Here is a 19,122-nt window from a genome sequence, read left to right on the forward strand (position 1 = left end):
AATAAAGAAAATTATGAACATATATTAAGGACACATAATGACGTACGTCGTGAAGCTTACCATTTTGTTATTGAGAGCAAGAGAGATGGCCCCTGAAAAAAAGGAAGCTGTCCGGAAATGTCTACGAGCTAAATTTTTGGTCCTACAACGGTAAAAAAGGAAGAACTCATCTAGCTGGTCAGGGTCATCAAATTTTCAGTTAATTTCTGTAATTCGACTTGTTTTAAAATTTAATTGCATGTTTTGAAAGCCTTAGAACTTAATAAGTTACACTTTCACAACAAATTTTATGATGCAAGTAAATCACTAAGTTCTGTTCAAAATGAATATATCAACTTCAACAAGAAAATCAATAAGTTTTTACCTCGAAGAGAGCCACTCCAAAACCCAAATTCACGGAAATAGTTTTACCCCGATGGCCAAAGCTTCAACCTAGGCCAAAAAAGGTTTGGAAATAGTTTTCAAACCTAGATAATGATAAAATGACTCCGAAACGAAAAAAAAAAGCGGAAATGTCACGGAAAACACTATTCACCAGAATCATTTTTTGCCAAAAAACCCATCTAAACGACTCCAAAAGCCAAAAAATGGCTTGCATCACGGCCATAGGCCGTGAATTTCGATCAGCGGGCCGTTTCCACTTGACCGACCAAATTTCAACTCATTCCGACCACATTTCACCTTATTTCGACCAAATTTCAAACGAATTTCAACTCAATTTCAACCTAAATCCGACCAAATTTCAACCTAAATATGAGAAATTGATTATGTTTCGTTCTGTTTCGTGGGCGAACGAAACAGATTGTGTCTGTTTCGCCCACGAACAGAATCAAATTCGTGGGCGAAATAGAATGGTTCTGTTTCTGTTTCGCCCACGAATTTGATTCTGTTCGTGGGTGAAACAGACCCAATCTGTTTCGCACAGAAGCCAACACCCAACACAGAAGCGCCCACGAAAGCCAACACAGAAGCAGAAGCCGAAGCACAGAAGCGCCCACGAAACTGGTTTGTTTCGCACACGAATAGAACCAAATTCGTGGGCGAAACGGACCAACTGTTTCGCCCACGAACGAACGGCGGACCCAACACGTGCGGGCGCGGACCCAACACGAAGCCAGCCAACACGGGTAGACGCGGACCCAACACGAAGCCGCCCGACACGTAAGCGAAGCACGGAAGCACATAAGCTTAGCGAAGCGAAGCACGAAGCTTAGCGAGTGCGCAGCGCGAGCGAAGCACGAAGCGAAGCACGAAGCGAAGCATAGAAGCGAAGCACGGAGCGGCGGACCCAAACGTAGACCCAACACATACATTGAACGAAGCATAAGCGGAGGCAAACGCCTAGAAAAACGGCGAAAGCGGATCCCAACAAGCATACCGAACACTCTCGGAAATTTCGTCGCAAATTAGCGACGACATTTATTTTTCGTCGCAAATTAGAAACGGAAAAACATTCGTCGGCAATTTCGTCGCAAATTAGCCACGAATTTTTTTTCGTGGCAAATTCCGTCGCAAATTCGCGACGAATGTTTTTTCGTGGCAAATTCCGTCGCAAATTAGCCACGAATTTTTTTTCGTGGCAAATTCCGTCGCAAATTAGCCACGAATTTTTTTCTTGGCAAAATCCGTCGCAAATTTTCCACGAATTTTTTTTTGTGGTAAATTTCGTCGCAAATTTGCGACGATTTTTTTTCCGTGGCATATTCCGTCGCAAATTAGCCACGAATTTTTTTTCGTCACAAAATTCGTCGGAAATTTGCGACGAATTATTTTTCATGGCTAATTTGCGACGGAAAATATATTCGTCACAAATTGCATTGCAATTAGCCACGAAAAATAATTCGTCGCAAATTTCCGTGGCTAAATCCTTGTTTTTTTGTAGTGACAGGGCTAAGTTTGAGGAAATATTTGGTGAAAGTCTTCGAAGGCGAGGAGGTCGTCTCGGAAATATATTATATGATTGCGTGCTCTATAGATGTTGGACGTGTTGGACAACTTAATATATGTTCCACTGCCATTACTCTGTTATTGTGTTCCACTTGCCTGGAAGTCACCCACGGCCTTCCTTCATAACATTTCTTTTTTATTTTTTTTCTTTTCATTTTTTTCTCTTCTTCCTCCTTCAAGTCTTCCATGGCTGTTGGCTCGCATTCGGGCGTCTTCTTGGCAAGCTCTTCGAGACCGGGCTATCCATGGCCATCGGCTGCGAAACGAGCCATCGTTGCACGTGGCCATGGCTTGAGCTGATCTTCGTTCATCACGAACTCCTCCATGAGCCGGTAGTCATTATTCCGCTATCACTTCAATAGCCAAAGGTTGCACTTGGTCAACAGCGTAACGGTTGGGCCTCATAGCAGCCTCCGGCCCTTTCGATTCTGCGCTTTCGGCCCGACGTTTGAGGGCGTGCCGCCAGCTCAAACTTCTTCTTCTTGTCGGAACCGTGCTACTGCGGTTGCCGGACTAGCAATTCATGGTTTTCTTGTCGAGCTATCCCATGGCTCTTTGGGGGGCTAAATCAAGTTATTGAGAAAGAGATCGAAGAGTTTTGGGATTAAGTTAAATATATGCTTTTGAGTGTAAAGAGAGAGACAACGGCTCGTTTAGTGCCGGTGGCCATGGACGGCTATCTGAAAAGTGGGCCAAGGCGACGCTTGAATGCCCATGGTCATGTAAGATGGCCAGATTTGGAGGTGAGCTTGAGACCTGCAACTTCCCTCCAAGAATCAAGAAGATGAACAATGAAAAGATGGGAAAAAAAAAGAAAAAAAAATGACTATGGACAAAAATGCCCCTACTCGTGCTACCGGAATAAGCATATGTACTTGCCAACCGGGGAGCTTAATCTCTTGTTTGAGACCAAATGGCCACTTCGGACCCATATTTGAAATTAAACGGTTAGACCAAATTGAATTGCACGACGATTTTGTTCAGACTCATGTCCATCTTCATGATATGTCTAAGTTTGTTTTCGGTTCAATTGTCATATAGAGTCTTAGATCATTCCAAGCTAAGGTTGAGAAGCAACTTAGCTTTCTCGTTCTTTGGAAATTGTCAAAATAAGTGCATAGGAAGTAACGCATTTGTGTCTCTATATTTCCCCTTTATGTCCATCGATGGTCTATTTGAGATTGTAATAGTGATTGCTTCAATAAAGAGATCAATGCCGTCCATATCTTATTCAAGGTTTTGACTTTGTCCGTGCATACACATTTATAAATGATATTGTAGGCCACGACAATCCTGGAAATAATTATCCAGCCGAAATTATGAGGTTTCAACCCGACATTTTGATTGTAGATGGAAAATGAGTGCAGGAAAGATTTTTCTTCTGGCCATACTAAAGAAAAAGTAAAGTTATCTGCAGAATTTAGTATGTCGGTAAAAAAATGAGAAATGTCGTCAGCAGTAATTTATCAAACTTGAATTTGATACTCTAAGGAAATTGACATATTGTGGTGAACTTCTCCTTTCAAGATAATGATGGAAACAAAGCGGTTCTTTTTTATTTTTGGCCACCTAAGGGCCGGATGTATTAACAATCGCCCTGATGATTTCTTTAAATAGTCTCTGTACTCAATCACAAGACTGTTTTAAATCAGACTATTTAATAGGGTTGGACATTCTTTGCATGATACCCTTTTTGGAGTACAAATTCCGTTGATGTGGGAAGCAATATTTACTATTAGATAACATCCTTCCCAGTTCCGAATTGTACATAGTTTAATGTTATTGCACTCTGATTTTCCATTTATAGACATTTTAATTGAGGAATGAGTCCAATTATCCTGATCGTGTCATGAGAGAGAGAGAGAGAGAGAGAGAGAGAGGTAACAATCTTTTATTGGATACCAGTCGAGAGAGAGGTAACAATGATTTACTCGAAATCAATAATACATGTGGTATGTAGTTTAGTTATGTGTCTAACACAACCACTTATGGAAATAAGATTAATCTCGTAACTCTTATAATTCAATTATTTTGTGTAACTTATGATAGATTCATTTAGTTGTTGTCGTACCAAAATTGCGCCTGGAGATAGTCAACAACCTTCTTGTCCACTTGGAAGGCCTTGGTAAGAACATCAGCAGAAATGGGTGGCTTCGCTCCGAAGACAGCATTAGCAATGGTAATGACTCCTGGGTTCTGGCTGCTAAGACCGGAAAAGGCTAGCGCATACGTGTTTCCGATATTCAACTGGAAGTGAATGAGACCAATAGGGAACACAAACACGTCCCCCTTGTACAGGACTTTGGTGAAGAGTGTGTTGTTTAATTGATTGGACGTGACAAAGCCAACAAGTAGCGTACCCTCCACCACTACCAAAACCTCGGTGCCACGAGGGTGAGTGTGGGGAGGATTTAGGCCGCCAGGAGCGAAGTCAATGCGAACCATGGATATTCCAAGAGTGTTGAGTCCTGGAAATTGGTCGACAAAAGCCTGTGTGACTTTTGATCCGAGCGGATTCGATGTGTTTCCAGGAGTTCTGAACCCCATAAAGACGAAATCATCAGCTGTGGTTTCTTTGGGATCCTTGCAGAACTTTCCATTCACAAATACTGCATAAGAAAAAAAATTGGCGTCTCAGTTTCGGCATCATAAGGCAGATATGAAATACATGACTAATGCAAGAATTGAGGAACCAACCTCCAGATTCCATATCACTGGTTGCCACGCATATGTCCTGAAGAGGACTCGGGTCGTAAGCTAAAGCGGCGGCAGTTGCTAAAGCCAATATGAGAAAGCTAATGGGAAGAAACTTCATTGTGGTTGTGAACAGGAGTTGGGGCCTTGATCGCAGGTTCTAATCCTTGCACAGACTAGTATTGCTTGAGGGAGGAGTGAGGACTTGCATGGCAACATGCTCTCTCTTTATAGATGAAAATGTTTGACCCAGTGTTTAGTTTGCCAGCAGGTTTTCATGCAGATTACTACCAAGTCTTCTGAGGTTTTATCTATTTTCCCCTTCTCACCCTATAACAACTCCGACGACTTGGCGATTTGTTTCATTTCCTCTCCTCCAGCTTAAAGAATGCATATCACCTGATATTGAAATGGTCTTTGATGAATTTTTGAATCCTCGTACCATTTCTTCTTTGTTTCTTTTACAACTCTTTTACCACTCCAAGAAGATTACCAAGTAAAGAGCATATCTTGTGCAGGGTTTAATATCTGACAAAGACTGAAAATATCTAGAAATGCACTCTATTGTCGCACAAAAGTTGATGAGCTCAGTATTTTAGATATGATAAGCTCAACGCGGATGATTTGATCATTTCATACAAATTTTCTTATTTTGCATCATAATAATTTTAGTAGATTTTCTTTTTCCCGAGCTAGGTTTGTGGGTGGTAGGAAATAAGATCCTGTTCTTCTCCCAAGCTGCCACTTGTCAGCAGCCAAATGAAAAGAAGATTTTACTTCCATTTTCTTTATAAGACATGACTTACTTAATGATTAAAGGTGCGATTATATGGAGATATAGTTTGTTGGGGAAGTTACCCTGCATATTACCATGTTTTCAAAGTAGAATCTATTTCCCGCTTCTGAAGTCCAAGGATGAACCGTTCCATAACAACTGCGAGAACTTGGTGATTCGTTTGATTTCCTCTCCCTCCAGCTTGAAGAAGGCACGTCGTCCGATATGGAAGTGGTCTTCGATAACTTTTACATCCTTGTACCGTTTTTTCTTCACTTTTCTTGTGAAAAAAGGTAAACTGTCTAGCATCATCAATGCAGCCTGATCAAGTAAAGACCATTTCTTCTGCGACAATGGGATATCTCCAAAAGATTGAACTGGTTATCTAGATTGCAAAAGGAGAACAATATCTGTAACGACCCGGTCCGACGAGGGCGGGGAGTGGTCGCCGGGGCCAGAGGGCCTGGACAAGGAGCGGCTCCTGGCAGGCTTCTAGGATGGCAAGGGGGGCATGTCTCTTGTCCCACATCGCTTAGGGGGGGAGTCCTGGGCTAGTTTATAAGGCTTGGGTTCTCTACTCTGTGTAACGCGTTTTAAAGCCGTGAGGGTCAGTGGGCCCAAAGCGGACAATATTACACAGTGTAGACCCCGGGTCCTTACAATATCCATATCCATCTTCATCCCGAAAATACTCTTGTCATCGATGTCCCCATCTTTGTTACCCAATACCAAAGTTCTTCACATTTACTTGGTTGCATTGCACTCTTTCATTGCCCCAAAATGGATAAAATAATCATTCCTGCATAAACAATAAGCTCATTACCGCGGTTTGACCATTTAATGTCATTGGCGCCTTTTTTTTCTGTTTTCCCGAGCATGGTTCGCGGATTGTAGGTAATAAGAGACTGTTCTTGTCCCAAGCTGCCACTTCTCTGCATCCTAATGAAAAGAGAGTCATAGGTCGACTTTGTTTATAAGCATTTAATGATATTCTAGTGGCTTCCAGAGCTTATAAGTCATGACTTAGTTGAGGATTAAGGGGGCCATTATTTCTTTTTGAAACTAAGATCGAGCAGTACCTGACTCCATGGTTTGAGAAATACCACGTGATCGTCATTCTTGAGGAGAACAAATTCAGCTGACTCTGAGAGCAGGTTTAGATTGGCCTTCAGCCAGGCATTTCAATTCTCAACTGTCAATGAGAGGCAACCGTAGCAAATACATTTCGTCTCTTTCGTACTCCTAATGAAGTACTTGAATCATAAGAGCTCCCACCGAATTGCTCCGGAAACGGTATTCACAGAAAGGCAGAAGTCGAACTATGAAACAAGTCAGCAACAAGCATTGATTTTGACGACAATCCTGATGTGGATTGGGACTGTCACGCCCCCAACCCCATCGAGCACGCGACATCCCTCTTCGGTCGAAATAGTGCGACGTCCCAGGAAACGTCGCCGACCCAAAAGAAACCCATCAGAGTTTAATCGCGGCGGAAACAACGAACACCCAGACAATGATTTACCAGGGGTACTAAAGAGAATAAATTGCCAAACCACCAAATCTTATACTATACCTCAATTTAAGTACAATATCCATTTACAGTAAAAACTTATGCCACAATCGCCATTTACAAACCACAAAGCAAATATGCACATTGAACTACTAAACTGCAACCCACCGATATCACAAAAGATTAGTAGCCTGGGTAACGCTACACCAAAATAGGACACTTCCAGACTCTTCCTCAGCTCCAAAACTAATCCCTACGCCCTCTGCTGGCGTCCACTCTGACTCACTCTCTTCGGAATCCTCATCCGAATCCTCATCAGGCACAAGCTCATCCGACGACTCCGAATCGGCCTCAATCTCGATCGGGAACTCTACCACATCATGATTAGTATGCATAACAATCCCAAAATGCTGTAGCGGCGGCGACGGAAGGTTCATAGCTTGGGCGGGTGCTCTGAAATGGTTTGGTTGGTACAACCATGAGACACTTCTCAATAAGTACACAACCTAAACCTTACCTAGGTTACCACGTATTCCAGACAAGTCGAGACACCAAATCAAGCCACACACAAACAACGTCCACACAATCGTACTTACCTGATTCTCAATATACGCAACCTGCACATTGGTCTTATAATAGCACTATTCCACTCATATGCATGTTCTAATGACATTTCATGCATTTGTTCCCGTTTCATCGCATCTTTTCCACCTCACTCGCCAGTGACCCGCGTAATGGTACCGCCTCAGGTTCACTGCGACCATCTCATATACACAACACTCCTGGGCCCGCGTAATGGTACCGCCTCAGGCTCAACATCCGTTCTCCTAGTGCACAACCCACGTAATGGTACCGCCTCAGGTTGGCCATATTCCCAGCACTCCTCGGCCCACGTTACAGTACATGCCTCAAGCCATGTCTCTCGCCCGCGTTACAGTACACGCCTCAGGCTCAACATCTACCACCTATGGCACAACCCGCGTTGAAGTACACGCCTCGGGAGAGAGAGAGAGAGAGAGAGAGAGAGAGAGAGAGAGAGAGAGAGAGAGAGAGAGAGAGAGAGAGAGAGGTAATAATATTTTATTTGAAATCAGTCGAGAGAGGTAACAATCTTTTATTCGAAATAAGGCATACATGTGGTATGTAGTCTAGTTATGTGTGTCTAGAGCAACCACTTATGGAAATAAGATTAATTTTACAAGTCTCATAATTCAATCATTTTGTGTAACTTATGACAGATTCATTTAGTTGTTGTCGTACCAAAACTGCGCCTGGAGGTAGTCAACAACCTTCTTGTCCACTTGGAAGGCCTTGGTAAGAACATCAGCGAGAAATGGGTGGCTTCGCTCCAAAAACATTATTAGCAATGACAATGAGTCCGGGTTCGGCTGCTAAGACCGGAAAAGGCCGGTGCATACGTGTTTCCGATATTCAACTGGAAGTGAATGAGACCAATAGGGAACACAAACACGTCCCCTTGTACAGGACTTTGGTGAAGAGTGTGTTGTTTAATTGGTTGGACGTGACAAAGCCAACAAGTAGCGTACCCTCCACCACGACCAGAACCTCGGTGCCACGAGGGTGAGTGTGGGGAGGATTTAGGCCGCCGGGAGCGAAGTCAATGCGAGCCATGGATATTCCAAGAGTGTTGAGTCCTGGAAATTGGTCGACAAAAGCCTGTGTGACTTTTGATCCGAGCGGATTCGATGTGTTTCCAGGCGTTCGAACCCCATAAAGACGAAATCATCAGCCGTGGTTTCTTTTGGGTCCTTGCAGAACTTTCCATTCACAAATACTGCATAAGAAAAAAAATTGGTGTTTCAGTTTCGACATCATAAGCCAGAAATGAAATACATGACTAATGCAAGAATTGAGGAACCAACCTCCAGATTCCATATCATTGGTTCCCACGCATATGTCCTGAAGAGGACTCGGGTCGTAAGCTAAAGCAGCGACAGTTGCTAAAGCCAAGATGAGAAAGCTAATGGGAAGAAACTTCATTGTGGTTGTGAACAGGAGTTGGGGCCTTGATCGCGAGTTCTAATCCTTGCACAGACTAGTATTGCTTGAGGGAGGAGTGAGGACTTGCATGGCAACATGCTCTCTCTTTATAGATGAAAATGTTTGACCCAGTATTTGGTTCATCAGAAGGTTTTCATGCAGATTCCTACCAAATCTTCAGAGGTTTTATATATTTTCCCCTTCTCACCCTATAACAACTACGACGACTTGGCCATTTGTTTCTTATCACCTGATTTGTTTTTTGGTAAGGTAAATTATCACCTGATTTTGAAATGGTCTTTGATGAATTTTTGAATCCTCGTACCGTTTCTTCTTTGTTTCTTTTACAACTCTTTTACCACTCAAAGAAGACCGAAAATATCTAGAAATGCGCTCTCTTGTCGTACAAAAGTTGATGAGCTTCGTATTTCAGATATGATAAGCTCATCGATGATGATTTGATCATTTAATACAATTTTTCTTACTTTTCATAAAATACTTTTGGTAGATTTTCTTTTTCCCGAGCTAGGTTCGTGGGTGGTAGGAAATTAATAAAATCCTGTTCTTCTCCCAAACTGCCACTTGTCAGCTGCCGAATGAAAAGAAGGTTTTAGCTCCACTTTCTTTATAAGACATGACTTACTTAATGATTCAAGGTGCGATTATATGGAGATATAGTTTATTGGGGAAGCTACCCTGCATATTACCAAGTGTTCAAAGTAGAGTCTATTTCCCGCTTCTCAAGTCCATGGATGAACCGTTCGACAACAACTGCGACGACTTGGTGATTCGTTTGATTTCCTCTCCCTCCAGCTCGAAGAAGGCACGTCGTCTGATACGGAAGTGGTCTTCGATAACTTTTACATCCTTGTGCCGTTTTTTCTTCACTTTTCTTGTGAAAAATGGTAAACTCTCTAGCATAATCAATACAGCCTGATCAAGTAAAGACCATTTGTTCTGCGACAATGACATATCTCGAAAAGAACGAATTGGTTATCTAGATTGCAAAAGGAAAACAATATCCATATCCATCTTTATCCCGAAAATACTTTTGCCATCGATGTCCCCCATCTTTGTTACCCAATACCAAAGTTCTTCACATTTACTTGGTTGCATTGCACTCTTTTGTTGCACCAAAATGGATAAAATAAGCATTCTTGCACAAACGATAAGCTCATTACCGCGGTTTGACCATTTAAGGTCATTGGCACCTTTTTTTTTTTTTTTTTTTTTTCTGTTTTCCCGTGCATGGTTCGTGGATTGTAGGTAATAAGAGACTGTTCTTGTCCCAAGCTGCCACTTCTCTGCATCCTAATGAAAAGAAAGTTATAGATCGACTTTGTTTATGAGCATTTAATCCGTTGGCCATCAACGAGACCTGGCGATGGCTAGGAGAAGGAAAAAGGAAAAAATAAAAAAGAAAAAAGAAAAAGAAAAAGAAGAGAAGAGGAGGAGGTCGTCTCGAAAATATATTATATTATTGCATGTTAGTTGGATGTTGGGCGTATTATACAACTTAATATATTCTCCACTTACCATTATTTTGTTATCATGTTCCACTTGTTTGGAAGTTACCTGGGGCTTTCCTTCATCAGTTAAAAAATACCATTCAGACTAAGCACCAAATACAGGGCTAAGTTTGAGGAAATATTTGGCGAAAGTCTTCAAAGGCGAGGAGGTCGTCTCGGAAATATATTATATGATTGCGTGCTCTATAGATGTTGGACGTGTTGGACAACTTAATATATGTTCCACTGCCATTACTCTGTTATTGTGTTCCACTTGCCTGGAAGTCACCCACGGCCTTCCTTCATAACATTTCTTTTTTATTTTTTTTCTTTTCATTTTTTTTCTCTTCTTCCTCCTTCAAGTCTTCCATGGCTGTTGGCTCGCATTCAGGCGTCTTCTTGGCAAGCTCTTCAGACCGGGCTATCCATGGCCATCGGCTACGAAACGAGCCATCGTTGCACGTGGCCATGGCTTGAGCTGATCTTCGTTCATCACGAACTCCTCCATGAGCCGGTAGTCATTATTCCGCTATCACTTCAATAGCCAAAGGTTGCACTTGGTCAACAGCGTAACGGTTGGGCCTCACAGCAGCCTCCGGCCCTTTCAGCTTCTGCTGCTTTCGGCCTGACGTTTGAGGGCAGTGCCGCCAGCTCAAACTTCTTCTTCTTGTCGGAACCGTGCTACCTGCGGTTGCCGGACTAGCAATTCATGGTTTTCTTGTCAGAGCTATCCCATGGCTCTTTGGGGGGCTAAATCAAGTTATTGAGAAAGAGATCGAAGAGTTTTGGGATTAAGGTAAATATATGCTTTTGAGTGTAAAGAGAGAGACAACGTCTCGTTTAGTGCCGGTGGCCATGGACGGCTATCTGAAAAGTGGGCCAAGGCGACGCTTGAATGCCCATGGTCATGTAAGATGGCCAGATTTGGAGGTGAGCTTGAGACCTGCAACTTCCCTCCAAGAATCAAGAAGATGAACAATGAAAAGATGGGAAAAAAAAAGAAAAAAAAATGACTATGGACAAAAATGCCCCTACTCGTGCTACCGGAATAAGCATATGTACTTGCCAACCGGGGAGCTTAATCTCTTGTTTGAGACCAAATGGCTACTTCGGACCCATATTTGAAATTAAACGGTTAGACCAAATTGAATTGCACGACGATTTTGTTCAGACTCATGTCCATCTTCATGATATGTCTAAGTTTGTTTTCGGTTCAATTGTCATATAGAGTCTTAGATCATTCCAAGCTAAGGTTGAGAAGCAACTTAGCTTTCTCGTTCTTTTGGAAATTGTCAAAATAAGTGCATAGGAAGTAACGCATTTGTGTCTCTATATTTCCCCTTTATGTCCATCGATGGTCTATTTGAGATTGTAATAGTGATTGCTTCAATAAAGAGATCAATGCCGTCCATATCTTATTCAAGGTTTTGACTTTGTCCGTGCATACACATTTATAAATGATATTGTAGGCCACGACAATCCTGGAAATAATTATCCAGCCGAAATTATGAGGTTTCAACCCGACATTTTGATTGTAGATGGAAAATGAGTGCAGGAAAGATTTTTCTTCTGGCCATACTAAAGAAAAAGTAAAGTTATCTGCAGAATTTAGTATGTCGGTAAAAAAAAATGAGAAATGTCGTCAGCAGTAATTTATCAAACTTGAATTTGATACTCTAAGGAAATTGACATATTGTGGTGAACTTCTCCTTTCAAGATAATGATGGAAACAAAGCGGTTCTTTTTTTATTTTTGGCCACCTAAGGGCCGGATGTATTAACAATCGCCCTGATGATTTCTTTAAATAGTCTCTGTACTCAATCACAAGACTGTTTTAAATCAGACTATTTAATAGGGTTGGACATTCTTTGCATGATACCCTTTTTGGAGTACAAATTCCGTTGATGTGGGAAGCAATATTTACTGTCACGCCCCGAACCCCAACGAGCTCGCGACATCCCGCTCCGGTCGAAATATTGCGACGTCCCAGGAACGTCGCCGACCCAACCCAAACATCAGAGCCACATGCGGAAGCGAATAACAAAACCCCGGACAAATAATGACGACAACGGGGTAGCACAACAGAACAGTCCAGCAACCACATATTCATACAACACCAAATATACAAACATCATATTCCAGACACAAATACAGACTAACATCCTCAATCACCGTTTAAACAAAAGATCGAGGTCTGGTTAACTTAACTTCCCTATGGGTCAACCCGATTTACACAACCCCTAAAACCCTAGGGAAAAACCTAAGGATCGCCCTCGTCCAGTCTGCTTCTGAATCTTCGGGTCTGAGCCTCCAGACACTCACCTGCAACTCCACTGGGCACCAACAACAGCTCCCCGGACTTCCAAAAAGAAAAGGCGCACTTCCCGGGTTTAGGGCCGGGGGTCTGAAAGTGGCGGTTATACAACCGTGAGACGAATCTCAATAAGTGTACAACCCCAAACCCCACGTAGGCACTCACGTACCGCCAGACGAAAACACACATAACACACAACGATCGGCCAAACTAACAATCACATGCGACCCTACCTGGAATCCATCACGCACGTTCCTGCACGTTAGACAATAACACAGCCAACACATCACAGCAAGGAATCACAGACGCGCGCGTGCCTCAATTATAAGACAGAAACCACTTGGGCACGCCCCATACCGTGCCTAGCAGTTTCTACCCCATAATTAAGCATCACATCACGCGATACAAACACACTCGCACGCTACTCACACCATGCGTCACTTTCCACAATCCTCTCGCTTGTCTTGCCAAATCCCACTCATTCTCAACCTTTCCACCACTACCGCGCCCGCGTAAAACGCATCAGGCCAACGGTCTTCTGACCTCGTCAGGCATCGTCACCCCGTCGGGCCGGGCATCGTCACCTCGTCAGGGACGGCATCATCCCGCGTAAACGTACACGCCTCAGGACGGAATCCTACACACACTTTCCTTCTACCGCGCCCGCGTAAAACGCATCAGGCCAACGGTCTTCTGACCACGTCAGGCATCGACACCTCGTCAGGCCGGGCATCGTCACCTCGTCAGGGACGGCATCGTCCCGCGTAAACGTACACGCCTCAGGACGGATCCTTTCCAACCAATCTCACATTTCCATATCCTCGTTCCACTCAAACCACACTTACACACAACCAGCACACGCACGGCCAAACATACACGCCTCACACATACATAGCCACGCACCAAATTCACATCTCACGTACACTTCACAAACACGCATTCTCATCACACGAACACCACATGATCACCCACACTCGGCACACGAACTCAATGCACATTCACATGTCCACGCCACCACACCTCACAGCCACACACACGGCATAGCACCACATCACATTCGGTCCAAGCACAAACTAGAACAAGCCAATGACCGCAAACTACACAATTAATCCGATAAACCCAATCAAGCCAATACATTTCCAATTAATCACACCATTCAACCCCGATCGATCCTCAACATCACAGTCCTAACCGAGCCTCCTAAACCTCGAATTTCCCTCGCCAATCAGTCCACAATCATCTAAACAACCAGCCATTAAACACAATTCACACAACCACGCACAAATTTCAATTCAAGGCACAATCCCATCAATTAATCGCACAATTCAGCCGCGATCATTTCGCATCACCTCGGCCCCATCCAAGCCTACCAAACCATGCATTTTCAATCTCCCAAATCAGTCCATAACCTCCGAACAGCCAGCCCCGTTCTCAGCCTAAAACAGCCACGAAAACAGCCACAATTTCGCCTAAATCAAGTCCTAAACGAGCCTAGAAATACCCGAGGTCCTAAATGACATTTGGGGAAAACACTTACCCAAAAAGGCGAGACAGAACGGGGCTGGAACGGGCCGGGACAGCGGCAGCAGCGTCGCCGGCGATGTACGGACGGCGTGAACAGTGATCCCCCCCCGTACGGCGGTGAACAGTACTTCCGTACGGACACCGTACGGACAGGCCTGGGACGGTGGCCGGCGAGGTGCCGGTGACAGCCGCGGCGTCCGACGGTCCGGCATGAACAGTGATCCGTACGGGCGGTGAACAGTACCGTACGGACACTGTACGGACTGTGCTGGACGGCGACGTACGGCGAGGCTGGACGGCTGGGTGTCGACGGAACGGCGATCGGAGCTCCGGCGAAGCTCCGGCGGTACTGTTTGCAGACCGGGAAAGAGAAAAAGAAAGAAACAAGGCTGTTTTGGACAAGAACCGGGGCTGTGGTGGCTGCACAGAGGTGGAAATGGTTGCTGGTGATGTTGGCTTGGTGGGGGCAGCACCGGCTGGTACTGTTCCGGCGTGAACAGTACCGAAAATGGCAGAAACGGGACTGCAGAACCAGAAACGTGAAGAAGAAGAGGAAAATTCTGGGGAAAAAATGGCTGAATGGGTCAGCACGATAGAGAGAGAGAGAAGACTATCTGGTCAAATGGGTCAAAGATAGCTTAGTGGGATCCAAGTGTCACAATCTAGGCCCATTGGACAATTTTGCCCCTAATCCAAGGGCCCAAATTTGATCCAATCCAATAATTTAGGGGTAGAATGGTCATTTGCTCTTAACCATGGTTGACCAGACCTGAGTTAAGCCTAACTCACCTTGGTTAATCCCAAAATTAATCCAAATTTCGGAATTAATTAAAAATGGCCTAGGGGTATTTTCGTAATTTTCCGATCCCGAATCGAAATTCCAATTTTCGCACATACGTGTTCCATATGTGCGTGGCCAACATAATATGGCGTCGGAATCGCGAAATTCATCGCGCAAGCCCTCGAAAATCCACGTCAAAGTTTCGGGAATAAAATAATATTATTTTTCCAATTTTTGTCGAAATTCCAATTTTTGGCCAAAAACCACTCTGAATGTGCGTGGCCACCCCAAAATGACACTAGCCTCGAAAAATAACCTCAAACGACTTCAGAATCGCCATCGGTGACCAGAGGGGCAAAATCGTCATTTTCCGGGTCCCGGACTGAAATCCATTTTTTTGCAGAAATGGGTGGCCCCAAGGTTGGCCAAGCCAAAAACGTCATCGGCCGTCCAAAATTGTCATTTTCAAAATTCTCGATTCCCGGGCCCGAATTCTAAGAAATGACTAAAATTGAACAATTGCGACTTTAGCTTATCTCTGGCTAACGGGTGGCTCTCTGGAATTACGCGCTCTCGACCCGTGACTGACACTAAGTCAAATCACGTTTAAGTTTACTCTACCCAGGACGACCTCGGTTGTCATATAATTGCGAGGGTCTGTCGCTAGTTCCCTTCGGACACGATCAATCAAGTAGACCGATCTCGGTTGGCTCAAAACATTCCCTCGTCAATCCATATGGTCGAAGATCGAACCCAGGTCGAGTTCTTTGGTCGTGCGAACTCAATCCCGTAATAGCCTTACCCCTAAGGTTAGCATCCCGAGAATGCGCGGGTCCCGGGTGAGATCTCACTATAGTGCATTGGTCAAATTCATTTCCTAAATCCCGGGAAAAGGATCGAAAATATTTTATTTGAAATCAGTCGAGAGAGGTAACAATTTTTTATTCGAAATAAGGCATACATGTGGTATGTAGTCTAGTTATGTGTGTCTAGAGCAACCACTTATGGAAATAAGATTAATTTTACAAGTCTCATAATTCAATCATTTTGTGTAACTTATGACAGATTCATTTAGTTGTTGTCGTACCAAAAGCTGCGCTGGAGGTAGTCAACAACCTTCTTGTCCACTTGGAAGGCCTTGGTAAGAACATCAGCAGAAATGGGTGGCTTCGCTCCAAAAACATTATTAGCAATGACAATGAGTCCTGGGTTCTGGCTGCTAAGACCGGAAAAGGCCAGTGCATACGTGTTTCCGATATTCAACTGGAAGTGAATGAGACCAATAGGGAACACAAACACGTCCCCCTTGTACAGGACTTTGGTGAAGAGTGTGTTGTTTAATTGGTTGGACGTGACAAAGCCAACAAGTAGCGTACCCTCCACCACGACCAGAACCTCGGTGCCACGAGGGTGAGTGTGGGGAGGATTTAGGCCGCCGGGAGCGAAGTCAATGCGAGCCATGGATATTCCAAGAGTGTTGAGTCCTGGAAATTGGTCGACAAAAGCCTGTGTGACTTTTGATCCGAGCGGATTCGATGTGTTTCCAGGCGTTCTGAACCCCATAAAGACGAAATCATCAGCCGTGGTTTCTTTTGGGTCCTTGCAGAACTTTCCATTCACAAATACTGCATAAGAAAAAAAATTGGTGTTTCAGTTTCGACATCATAAGCCAGAAATGAAATACATGACTAATGCAAGAATTGAGGAACCAACCTCCAGATTCCATATCATTGGTTCCCACGCATATGTCCTGAAGAGGACTCGGGTCGTAAGCTAAAGCAGCGACAGTTGCTAAAGCCAAGATGAGAAAGCTAATGGGAAGAAACTTCATTGTGGTTGTGAACAGGAGTTGGGGCCTTGATCGCGAGTTCTAATCCTTGCACAGACTAGTATTGCTTGAGGGAGGAGTGAGGACTTGCATGGCAACATGCTCTCTCTTTATAGATGAAAATGTTTGACCCAGTATTTGATTCATCAGAAGGTTTTCATGCAGATTCCTACCAAATCTTCAGAGGTTTTATCTATTTTCCCCTTCTCACCCTATAACAACTACGACGACTTGGCCATTTGTTTCTTATCACCTGATTTTTTTTTTGGTAAGGTAAATTATCACCTGATTTTGATATGGTCTTTGATGAATTTTTGAATCCTCGTACCGTTTCTTCTTTGTTTCTTTTACAACTCTTTTACCACTCAAAGAAGACCGAAAATATCTAGAAATGCGCTCTCTTGTCGTACAAAAGTTGATGAGCTTCGTATTTCAGATATGATAAGCTCATCGATGATGATTTGATCATTTAATACAATTTTTCTTACTTTTCATAAAATACTTTTGGTAGATTTTCTTTTTCCCGAGCTAGGTTCGTGGGTGGTAGGAAATTAATAAAATCCTGTTCTTCTCCCAAACTGCCACTTGTCAGCTGCCGAATGAAAAGAAGGTTTTAGCTCCACTTTCTTTATAAGACATGACTTACTTAATGATTCAAGGTGCGATTATATGGAGATATAGTTTATTGGGGAAGCTACCCTGCATATTACCAAGTGTTCAAAGTAGAATCTATTTCCCGCTTCTCAAGTCCATGGATGAACCGTTCGACAACAACTGCGACGACTTGGTGATTCGTTTGATTTCCTCTCCCTCCAGCTTGAAGAAGGCACGTCGTCTGATACGGAAGTGGTCTTCGATAACTTTTACATCCTTGTGCCGTTTTTTCTTCACTTTTCTTGTGAAAAATGGTAAACTCTCTAGCATAATCAATACAGCCTGATCAAGTAAAGACCATTTGTTCTGCGACAATGACATATCTCGAAAAGAACGAATTGGTTATCTAGATTGCAAAAGGAAAACAATATCCATATCCATCTTTATCCCGAAAATACTTTTGCCATCGATGTCCCCCATCTTTGTTACCCAATACCAAAGTTCTTAACATTTACTTGGTTGCATTGCACTCTTTTGTTGCACCAAAATGGATAAAATAAGCATTCTTGCACAAACGATAAGTTCATTACCGCGGTTTGACCATTTAAGGTCATTGGCACCTTTTTTTTTTTTTTTTCTGTTTTCCCGTGCATGGTTCGTGGATTGTAGGTAATAAGAGACTGTTCTTGTCCCAAGCTGCCACTTCTCTGCATCCTAATGAAAAGAAAGTCATAGATCGACTTTGTTTATGAGCATTTAATCCGTTGGCCATCAACGAGACCTGGCGATGGCTAGGAGAGGGAAAAAGGAAAAAAGAAAAAAGAAAAAGAAAAAGAAGAGAAGAGGAGGAGGTCGTCTCGAAAATATATTATATTATTGCATGTTAGTTGGATGTTGGGCGTATTATACAACTTAATATATTCTCCAATTACCATTATTTTGTTATCATGTTCCACTTGTTTGGAAGTTACCTGGGGCTTTCCTTCATCAGTTAAAAAATACCATTCAGACTAAGCACCAAATACACACTACAAAAAAAGCCGGGTTTTGCCACGAATTTTGCCACGAAAAATTTCGACAAAATTCGTGGCAAAATGAATTTGCGACGAAATTAGCAACGGAAAAAAATTCGTCGCTAATAGGCCGTCGAAAAATTTTGCCACGGAAAATTCCAATTTTCGTGGCTAATTTCCGACGAATTTTTTTCGGCGCAAAATTCGTCGCTAATTATTCGTGGCAAAATTCGTGGCTAATTTTGCAATGAAAAATAATTCGTCGCAAAATTCGTCGCTAATTATTCGTGGCAAAATTCGTGGCAAATATCCGTCGCTAATTTGTCACGAATATTATTCGTGGCCTATCCGTCGTTAATTTGCCATGGATATTTTTCGTGGCAAATATCCGTGGCTAATTTGCCACGAATATTATTCGTGACAAGAATCCGTCGGTAATTTGCCACGAATATTGTTCGTGGCAAATATCCGTGGCTAATTTGCCACGAATATTATTCGTGACAAGAATCCGTTGGTAATTTGCCACGAATATTGTTCGTGGCAAATATCCGTGGCTAATTTGCCACGAATATTATTCGTGACAAGAATCCGTCGGTAATTTGCCACGAATATTTTTCGTGGCAAATATCCGTG

General features: G+C 43.2%; 2 protein-coding genes across 2 annotated transcripts; both read right to left on the reverse strand.

Annotated features, from left to right (window-relative positions):
- Window positions 1-3,912: 3,912 nt before the first annotated feature.
- LOC130138045 (germin-like protein subfamily 1 member 7) lies at window positions 3,913-4,762 on the reverse strand. The gene is made up of 2 exons (XM_056310965.1): window positions 4,645-4,762; window positions 3,913-4,556 (listed from the first exon to the last, which is right to left on the reverse strand). The coding sequence occupies exons 1-2, from the start codon at window positions 4,760-4,762 to the stop codon at window positions 4,003-4,005; spliced, it is 672 nt and encodes a 223-aa protein (XP_056166940.1). The 3' UTR covers window positions 3,913-4,002.
- Window positions 4,763-16,125: 11,363 nt separating this feature from the next.
- On the reverse strand, window positions 16,126-16,945 carry LOC130138064 (germin-like protein subfamily 1 member 7). Its single transcript, XM_056311014.1, has 2 exons — window positions 16,768-16,945; window positions 16,126-16,679 (listed from the first exon to the last, which is right to left on the reverse strand). Exons 1-2 carry the CDS (start codon window positions 16,883-16,885, stop codon window positions 16,126-16,128), a joined length of 672 nt encoding a protein of 223 aa, XP_056166989.1. The 5' UTR covers window positions 16,886-16,945.
- Window positions 16,946-19,122: the final 2,177 nt, after the last annotated feature.

This window comes from Syzygium oleosum, unplaced genomic scaffold (genome assembly GCF_021117445.2).
Source record: "Syzygium oleosum isolate NSW1041296 unplaced genomic scaffold, Sole_v2.1 Sole_v2.04, whole genome shotgun sequence".
In the NCBI taxonomy this organism is placed as follows: Eukaryota; Viridiplantae; Streptophyta; class Magnoliopsida; order Myrtales; family Myrtaceae; genus Syzygium; species Syzygium oleosum.